The 10,307-nt window shown below is 42.0% G+C and overlaps 1 protein-coding gene across 1 annotated transcript in view; it reads right to left on the bottom strand.

Annotated features, from left to right (window-relative positions):
• Window positions 1–7,222: 7,222 nt before the first annotated feature.
• The window catches only part of TRPM6 (transient receptor potential cation channel subfamily M member 6), a 106,906-nt gene continuing 103,821 nt past the window's right edge, over window positions 7,223–10,307 (bottom strand). The window contains exons 38-39 of the mRNA XM_074994068.1: window positions 9,323–9,429; window positions 7,223–7,347 (exon numbers count right to left, since the gene is read on the bottom strand). Of these exons, the coding sequence (XP_074850169.1) occupies window positions 7,223–7,347; window positions 9,323–9,429 (232 nt within the window). The remainder of the gene's footprint in view (window positions 7,348–9,322; window positions 9,430–10,307) is intronic.

The following is a 10,307-nucleotide window of genomic DNA, read 5'->3' as shown; positions in this document are numbered from 1 at the left end:
TTATAACCGTGGATTGGCTGTTGTCATAGAGAAAACTACATACCTCCCTCACCAGTTGCTGAAGCAGTAGAGCTCTTTGCCATATTTCTGAAGGTTGGGGGATCAACCATGGCTGATAGAACTACACCTTGCAAGGTACTTGCATTAGCCAACACTTGCTGAAATCATATTGCAAAACGTCGCATTGAGAGGTGCGTTTGGATGTTGTGTTAATATTTGTCTTACTGTTGCATTTCTAGTGGCTCTCTTTAGATTAATAGGTGCTATATCTTTAAAAACAAGTTGGGGGCATGTTATAGGATTAGTGTGAAGAAGCCTGAGCTAGGTGTGTGAAGTTGTCACCTTTGTGTGCAGAAAGAGGACGTGCCACTCCCTCTGCTGTGCAACCTCTAAAAAGGTCCAGGCTCACCTGTGGGCTCCACAAACAAGCTAGGTATTCAAACACCATCTTCCCCTTTGTGGCTTGCTCTATGGCATAGGTGATAAATAAGCAGCAAACTCAGAGGTAGGCCCACAGGTGCCACAGGAATTTTTACCCTGAAAAATTAAGTGCTGAATGAATTTAGGTGCCTACGGGACTCAGAAGGCATTTTGTGGACAACAGTAGAGTTTAAAACTGGGACTTAGTACCTTTGTGGCTTTGGACCTAAAACCCATTGTCAAAGAGGTCACAATGGAATAATGCTAAGGTATCTGGGGAAGTCTACAGCTGATGGTAGTTTCACTACAGCTCTGGACAGACACTAGGTGGAGATGTCCAGAAAACCAGTTCCTTGCTCTCAGCAGTATATTATACACCCTTCACACTAATGCCATGTTCCTGCATGTCTGTTTTTTGCACCTGCAGTCCATACCTTGTCTCCTGGTTCTTTGATGCAATGTATTTACTATACTAAACTGCAAGTATCAGCGGTGGCATCCCTTTTATCTACTCGTTCCAATCCTGAAGGCCAGTTAGCATGACACAGACATTCGATGTCAGCTTTGTACAGAGGCCAATACTCTCTAATTTAGCACTCCCTTAATCCCTTTTTTGTGCATAGCCCAGATCACAAGGCCACACGCAGTCGGCAATAGTTCAGCAGGCTTATAGTTTTAGTCATAAAGGCTCAGAGTAGGATGGCTATGGAAGTCAAAATCCCTTTTCTGATGTCTTTCTCACCCCGCTTCCTCACCCCCCGCCCCTCCACTAGACTGGCAGGGCACTGTCAAGACCCTGCGTTGACCTTGTTCTGTGACAGAGAAATGGAAGGTTTCATCCTCCTACCTAAATCTCTGTCACAAAAAGCAAGTCAAAGTGTCCTTTGCTGGAAACGGGTCATTCGTTTTCCTTTCTTGAGTGGGTTTTTTGTAACGCTTCCGCGGGGTTGTCAGATGGCTACATGGCACAATCTGGAGGAAAAAAACATTTAGTTTCAGCACATCTGGGGAGAGAGAACAAATAAGCCAATGCCAAGTAGGTACACCAAGAGCTGTGCCTGCAGCTTACGCACTAGGATCAAACAGGCTACGTCTACGTGGCTTGCTGCTGCTGGCAGGGTCATGCAAATGAGGGCACTCAGCAATGCAAATGAGGCACTAATTTATAAATCACATGCCTCATTTACATACTTTCGTGTGAGCACTGTGCTGGCAGAGGCTTCTGTCTGCACAAAACAAGCCTGACAAGGGATAAGTGGCTGTCAACCAGGAGAATTTTGGTCAACAGACCACTCTCCCCACCTCAAACGGCTTGTTTTCTGGAGACAGAAGCCTCTGCCAGGATACAAATTACATAAAAGTGTGCAAATAAAATGTGTGATTAGTAAATCTGCACCTCAGTTGCAGTGTTGAGTGCCCTCATTCATGTGATCTTGCTGGCAACAGCACACCATGTAGATGTAGCCGCATTGAACAAGAAAAAAGTTGTCTGAGGTTTTTTTTTCCTTATGCCTAAGAGAATGTCTACACTGCAATTAGGCCTTGAGAAGTGCATGGGCCTTGGCTAAGGGTCTGTTTAACGACAGTGTAGAGATTTCCAGGGACCCTCCCACCTCCCAGAACCAGGGCTCCATACAGGCTTTTATCCTTAGATTCCTGAGCACCACAGCAATGCACAAATTGAAGTATCTCTTTGCACCTCTCTTCTAGCAAGACAAAAAACAGGCTTAATGCCAGAGTCTCACATGGTGTAAATTAGCATAACTGACTACAGTGGCACTCCTGTGATTTATATCACCTGAGAATCTGTCCCAGAATGTGTAAAGAATTACTATAATGGGCAGAAAAAGAAGTAAAAGGTGCATGACAGATATGTGGAAGCAAAAATCTATTTATTATTTCAAGGTTAAATTCGCAAGTAAAAAGCAACTTCCCATTGGTTTTGGTTTGTAGCTTGCTACAAGCTTCCCTTACTTTTAGGAAAGGTTCTGTGGTTTTATATTTGTTAATGAAGATGCTGGTTTTTTTTTTGGTTTTTTTTTTTCAGGACAGAATAAACCAGACCAACAAAATCAAGAAAACCGTAAGTACGTTCATAGGAAATGTTATTTGTCTTATTGCCCTACTATCTTTTTTCACTCTGACTATGTCAGGAACTTTACAAAAGCACATGAGAAAAAAAAGACTGTCTGAGAATGAGTTCTGTGACCTTTAAACTTCTCAAATGTTTAAGGAAAAGTTCGCAAAGTGGTGGCTGCCAAGACTCTTGTGTACCTTTTAGCTTTAGGTAATCTTTATTTACTTCCTTGCCATAACAAACATCTTTCACTTACGTGCTTCTAAATTCTTCCGTTCTGAATTTTTTTTTAAGAAATTTCCATGTAATGAATTCCTACATAAGGCCAAATGCTGTTTGAGTAAGGTGAGCTGGATTTTGCCCTGTGCCACAAGCAAGGAAACTACTCTGTAAAGTATTTAGATTAGTCTAAAACAAATCTTGAAATGTAAAATCAGAAATGTCTAAGACGACATGAATTACTCTGCAGTAGCTAAGTAGCATGAGAAAAGCTCAATCATCCTCACCACTTGTACACAGGAATGATTCTCTTTTAATGAGAGGCCTAACCCTGTTCCCACTGAAGTCAGTTGGAGTGTTGACATTGATGTCAATGAGACTACGTTAGATGAGCAGGAATTTACAGAGCCTGGAAATCTCAGGAATAGTTTATAGCGACAGACAGAATTAAAGAAGAAAGTATTCTCTAACTGTGCGCATTACAATTTAGTACTGCGCTATGAAAGCGGGGGAATGCGATTTTTAGTCAAAAAATCAGATTAAAAACTATGTGTAACAGAAATTAGACTTCTCAAATGTGTATTTTAAGTTAATGTAAAAATAATTAACAGCAATACCTATTGAAATTTACTACAGTGCATTGGGCACACATGGAAAAGATGAGTACAATGGTGGAAATGCAGCCTGAGGCAGCTGGAAAGGTGCAGGCACTTTATTGCAGTTAAAACATTTAAATTTAAATTTGAGATTGACATTGTACATGTTCAGATTAACTGCCTTTAGAAACATCTGTGATTTTCTTGGGCAGGGTTAGAAAACTCCATGATTACTTTGATATTTATTTATATGGCTGTCTATGTATATTAGAAAAGTAATGAGAAAATAGTAACTCACAGCTCACATAATCATAACCACTCCTGAAAGTTGGCTCACTTTTCAGACACCACAAATTTTAGGTGGACAACAGCTATTGTTTAAACAATGCCATAACCAAGTCGAGGTCAAATGCATTGTAAGATGAATTTAAAGACCTCTATGTGATCTTAAAAAGGCACCAGCATGGATTCAAGAAAGGACCACTTTTCAAGATGGCACTTGTGCACGTGCTTAATTTTAAGGAATTGATCCCACTGGATTTAAACACATGCTTAACATACAGATGGGCATAAGTGATTTCCTACATGCAAGCCTAAAATTACAGCTGTTACAAGAATCTTGCATACATGTGTCGACCATTATGTCAGCAAGGGAAGCAGAAGTTTAATGAACTTGATGATCTGTATGAGGAAGTAAACAATATAGTGTAAGGAGCTGTTGAGAGGAAACGAAGGGAAGTCCATTTCTGCCAAATGGAAACATAACAAACCTGATACAGGGAAATGCAATATCCTATTAGAAACTGGAAAAGACTGGAGTATAAAATCTTTAAATAACAATAATGACTTATTCCTATGAAGTGTAGCTTTGTGCCTTCAAGGATCAAAAATGGGTGGTGAAAATAGTGCAGGTGGTTATTTCTATGTCTGATATATTTAAGCAGTGAAAATAAATAATTCTCCAGACTTTCTATAATTCTAAGGATTTATATGTAACCATTCTGACTTGTGGAGCTCGGTTCAGTATCTAGGGATTCCTTTTCAACAATACAACAGTAGCCTGGGGATATTTCACCCCATCCCCGGACACCTCTGAAAGGCCACGTTTCCCACTTTCACAAGCACAGAGCCTGAATGTGGAAAAGAAACTTTTAATGAAAAGGAGGGATGTCGCCCAACATTAACTAAGGAACCTGTTAGAAGCAGACCTCAAAATTGTTAGCAAGATATCTGCACCAAAGTGCATGGGGAAGCATCTTCTGCCTCACATTGTTGAATTCTACAATCAAAAGCTACTTTACTGTGTCCTCCTCTGCTCCCTCATCAAATCCTGCTCACAGCGCTTGTCCTTGGTCAGTGAGGATCCAGGGTTCAGAGTTCACCTCCCAACCAGAGGTGTAGGCACCTGGCTTGTCCTGTCATCCCTATCTCCTCCTCTCTGCTGGACGCCCTGCTAGCCTGTTTCTCACTGCCTGGCTGGCCTGCCAGATGCAGTCCCTTGCCACCCAGCCACTTGTCCACGTGCTGCTTCTGCTTGCCCTTCATCAGTCACCTTCTGATGCCATCTGACTCTCTAGTCTCTTGGTGATTGTCAGCTCATAGTGAATTTCAGCTCTTAGTAATCCGAGCAGAAATGTGGCCCCACCACAAGTGATTTCAGCTCTTTTGAGCACTTAAAATAACAAAAGGCTTCACACTGGGGACCCTTTGTGAGAATCTGCAGCTCTTGGCTGGGACACCTGTCCCTGCCCCTCTTACTTTCATAGAGGTTTGGCAGTCGAGTTCCTGGCTTAACAGTGTCCTCTCAGATGAGAGCAAACCCCTTATTCAGGATAGGTTAAGCACAGTTGTCTGCTCCTCTTCATTCATACAATAAAGACAACCGCAGTGATAACATTTCACTGCATACAAAAGCAATGTGCAAGCCAACCTCACTCAAAATGCTGGCTATCTAGGCAGAGTAGAGGTCTTCAAGTAATACAGTTTCCTCCTGAAATCTCTCCTCCTCACAGCTAGCTATTCCTCCCACTCCCAGGGGAACGGCTCATTCAGACCCTGCTGACATCTACATCTTCTAAATGTGCAAAATTCGTATCAAGCCACAAGTAAAGTTAATGGGAGTTTTGTCACTGACTGCAATGGACACAAGCTTGAGCCCCAATAAACAACAAACACCAGGGTGAAATCCTGAACTATTGAAGTCTATGGCAAATGTCCTTTTGATTTCAATGGAGCCAGGATAATATCACTGGTAGCTTTGCTATGAGGTGTAAATGGTCTGCTTCAGTGAATGATTTAGAAAAATATGTTGCATAGATGGAAAATTCTCGTGCAATCACATGACAAAGTCTCATGATGACTTCTGCAGAGAGTGGCTTATCAGCTACAAAATACAGCTTAGAGAAAAAGAGAAATATAAAATCCAGTTTTTAAGTTTCCTATCCATTTAAGTTTCAAAATTTGGCATTTCTAGTCTCAGCACTGTAGAAAGAGAAATCAGCTAATGCAAGAGTAGGTAGTGCAACACAGAGGTCACTAAGACCCCAGTTCTGCCAAAGTATTCTTACTCATATCCCTACTTGTAGTTCCATTCAAATCTCAGTGCACAGTGATGACAAAATGTATCTACATACCTACTCAATCACACATAGGGAGAAAAATCAACTACCTACTATCGTCAACAAAACACCCAAGTAAGTGTAATTTTATAGTATGCATTGGGTCTTTTCTATTGTATTTTAAAACAAAGAATTAAGACTTTTTTCCAAAGTACCGATATTTTCCAGAAAGACAAAATCCTATTGAAAAACTGACTCATTTTGGTTGTCAAAAATATAGTGGTTTTGCAGCAGACGAATTCACCTTCTCTATCCAGAGTTGGAAAAAAAGCATCTCCAATACACCTCTGTTTTTTTAACTTCAGTAGGATTTGGGCATATGAAAACAATGGAGGAATGGGCCTTTATTGCACAGTACAGTCCTCTCCCAATGCTCAGAATGACACGACTTTTAAACCAGTGAGTCCAGACCCTGAGCAGTAGTGTAGCACCCAAATCCTATGGGGTTGAGACACCCAGATACATTCAAGGATCTTTACCTTTTTCATATGGGCCATCACTGCGTCCAAATTGCACTACGGACTCACCAAAAACGTTTCCAATTTTCTCCACACTTAACACTCGGGGCCCATGGATACGGCTATAGAACTGTTTCTGCACATGCCTCCCTACATTGTTTTACTCAAAGCAGGGATCAAGGAAGGTAGCATGGAAATAAGCCTCCTATAATTCCTAACTGGGAAAACTGCCTCATTTATTTTTTACAAAATAAACACTGCTCAGCTTCATGTCAAATTTCCAGCTAAGGCACCGGAGTGCAAATGAACTGTGTTAGCCCGGGAGGCAACCCCTTGGGACAGTCTCTTTACAAAGAAGTATTAGAATTAAGTACAAAAAGCAGAAGTGCGCTGAGGTGTGTCACTAAAGAATTTCCTTTGGACAACACGTGCCCCACTTGCCTACAGGATATTCAGCTGTGGAGGCTGGAGCTATTTTGCTTTTCTGCATTTAGGGGTATGACTATACTGTAATCAAAGCGTATGATTATAGCTTGAGTAGACATACTCACTCCACCTAATCCAGCAAGCTTGGGTGCTAGAACAGTAAACCCACAGTAATATGCCTTTTGGCAGGCTCATACAAGCCACACTGAAACTCCTGCTGTCACAGCTTCACTACTCCAGGACTTGTGATCCATTAGAGCTAGCTCAGGAATGTCCTCTTGACCTATGGTTACCCTGTGATTACAGTATAGCTATACCCTAGATTTTGTCCTTTCAAGCTGACATGAGGCTAAGCTTAAGTAAGGAGTGTTTTCAAGTATCCAAAAGACCAGAAGCCATCCTGCTTGCTCATAAACGGGTGTCATTTTCCAGAGGCTTGTCATCAGTAGCAGCAGCACTCTCTGCGCCTGCTTGTGTCTCCACTTCGCCAGCAGGACTGAGCCTTGCAGGGGTGTAGTCAATTCTTCTTGTATCTGGGGGGGAAATAAATTCAGTGACATAGACAGTAAGTATTTGGAGTATAGACACATCCTAAGACCCAGATCCCGAGGGGCATGTTAATTCTTTATTGTGCACTGCAGGAGAGGAAGATGCTACACTGACTGGAGTCCTCCTAGGAGAGGTCAGAACACAGGAGAAGGAGATGCACTAGAGGATGCACTATGGAGAGGCAGAACAGGGTTGGAGAACTTACACAACTGTATTTTCCGCTGTCCTTGTCCTATTAGTCAATTATCTGCACATCCTGCTACTTTCTCCCCCATCTCAATGTCAGGCCCACCAACGGGGTGCAGGGATGGAGAAATGGGGGTGATTGCCTTAGGGTCTGGCAGTGCAAAGGGGCAGTATTTGGTAGCAGCAGCGGCTGTAGTTCTGGGCCCTTTGAAGTGCTGGCAGCTCCATGCCACTGCTCCACTGCACCAACTGCCCTGAGTCCTGCCCTATCCATTCTTGGTCCCACGCCTTCCAGAGCACCAAGCTGGGCCCTCCTCCCACCTTCTTCTCTGGCCTGCAGTGGCTGTCGCTCCCACTGCTTGACTTCCATTGGTCACAGAGGCAAGCAATCAAACACAATATTACAACTCCTAATTCGGAATTAGTCATCTATTGAAATCAAAGCACATTTCATTACAAAAAAAAAACAACACGTGGACAGCAGTTCTCTCTCTTTCACCTGATGCCATATGACAACACTTTTCACTCATAAATGCAATTATTTTTGACACTGAATCCCATAAAATTGTCTGATCTGCATCACACTGAAATGTACACGTCTAACAGCTATAATTTATGTGATCGGTGGTTCCAATAAATTGAAAAGTAAAAGCTGCGGTGTAGTGAGCCAGGTTTGAAGGCAACATCTGGAAGCAGAGAAAGACTCATGGAGGTCTCTCTGTGGGCTGATGCCTTGCTAATTTCTATGGAGTTCCTCAGATCCTTATTTAAACACTAAAAATCATTGCTGTGATAACAGTATAGATCCCACTGGCAAGTGAGCTACTATTTTGTGTGGAGAAGAGGATAATATAGTGCAGTGTTTCCCAACATTATTTGGACACAGAACCACTTTAAACTCAAAAGAATTTTGCAGAACCCCTAATACCAGTCTAATATATGGAGCTGAAAAAGTAGACCACACATAAGTAAGGATAATAAGAAACAAATGCTAAACAAGGTCATGAGATCAACATTTAGTTTAATTGCACACATTTAGAAACACAAATCACATTCAATTCAATAGATTTAATAGATTGAATACGGGGATTTATGCTGGTATATAACAGGCAATTGTACCATGGATTGCATATGCAGCAATGAGTAGTGACATCATCATCCCCCCTCTCTGGCTAAGCTGGCATTACGCAGGGTCTCTTATCATGGCAAACACAAATGAAAATTGTTTTTAATAAAAATCAGAAATGCTTAAATATTCATTATTATTTTTAGCTCATAAAATGTTATTGAAATGGATTTTTTTCATGGAACTCTTATTGCCACTTTGCAGGTTCCCAGGGTTCTGTGGAACACCATTTGGGAAGCACTGAGACAGTGTGTGTTTAATGGCCAGTGTGTACATCATGCACTGCAGATCTCTGACTGGTGGCTTCCACTTCGAAAGCGATGGCCGGGCAAAAGCCAAAGGGCAGTGGAGTGCTGATCTGTGCAGCACAGCTTCACCTGTGCATGGAAAGGGAGTTCCAGATTATCAGTGGTACCCAAGGGAAAGATACCCTGTCAGCATTACTTCAGCACAACTCACTAGAGCTCTAAGTAAAGAGGGCCAAGTTCTTAGTCATTTTAGGACCTTCTTTATTGTTAGTTAGAAGGTAAGAGATGGTCTGGGGAAAAGACAACACTATGCCCAATATGTCGCCCCTATCAACTTCTATGGGACACTTTTCTTCAGATGGATTTGCTCAAGAACAAATATAAGCTTGCAGTTCATACCAGGAAGTTTCAGCTTCCTGCAGCAGGAGTTACAACGGTGCTTTGCAAGGAAGTTTTTAATTGCATGTTCCCCTAAGTTTGCTGGTCCAAACACCATCCCTCCAGCTCTGGAAGAAATAAAAGAAAAGCAGTGAGCTCAAAGGTAAAGAAAGGTTGTACTTTTGCATTACCCCCTGGAATTCTAGTCTTTAGTATGTAGTGGTGCTCTTAAGTTATTGAGTGGGATCATTTTTTCCTATGTACTAAACCAAAGTACAATCAAACCTTTGTAAATAAATGGCATAGACCCCTGTTCCCAGTGCACAACTGGGGAGACTAGTGATAAGTATTAGAAGGGTAGCCTTGTTAGTCTGTACATGCAAAAACAATGAGAAGTCATGCGGCACCTTGTAGACTAACAGATATATTGGAGCATAGGCTTTTGTGGGCAAAGACCCACTTCGTCAGATGCACGTTTTTGCTTATGTCCCAATATATCTGTTAGTCTATGACATGCCACTGGACTTCTCATTGTTTCTGAGAATAGTAATTGAGGAATGCCAGGTTACTCCCCAGCTATTTCTGCAATCTCAGAGGTCCAGCCACACTGTTGGCCACTGTGCTCTGTTTCCACTGGTTGAGCCACTCAGTCCCCACTAAAATCTTCTTGACAGGATTGTGTTCTGTGGTGGTCAGGGAGAATGGGATCCTCATGTGGACCTTCATCTGCCTGCACCACAACTGGACCAGCATGGGGATTGTGCTGCACCATGTATTCTCCAGGCCTACAGAATGAACATGATTGTGAGAGACATTCGAGTACAAACCAGAGCAACTGAAGAAGTGAAATTCAACAGAACTTTGACTTGATTTAGGAACAGATCATTTAAACAAATACAGTTCCAGCATCTGCAGAGGTTCCTAAAATAAGCTGAGCACTATTTACACCAACACCTGTTAGAAGCATACGGCTATTAAGAATACAGATCACTGCTAGTAAACAAGA

Source organism: Carettochelys insculpta, chromosome 5 (genome assembly GCF_033958435.1).
Source record: "Carettochelys insculpta isolate YL-2023 chromosome 5, ASM3395843v1, whole genome shotgun sequence".
NCBI lineage: Eukaryota > Metazoa > Chordata > Testudines > Carettochelyidae > Carettochelys > Carettochelys insculpta.
The sequence above is the reverse complement of the archived record's forward strand: the minus strand, read 5'-3'. Positions and strand labels throughout refer to the sequence as shown.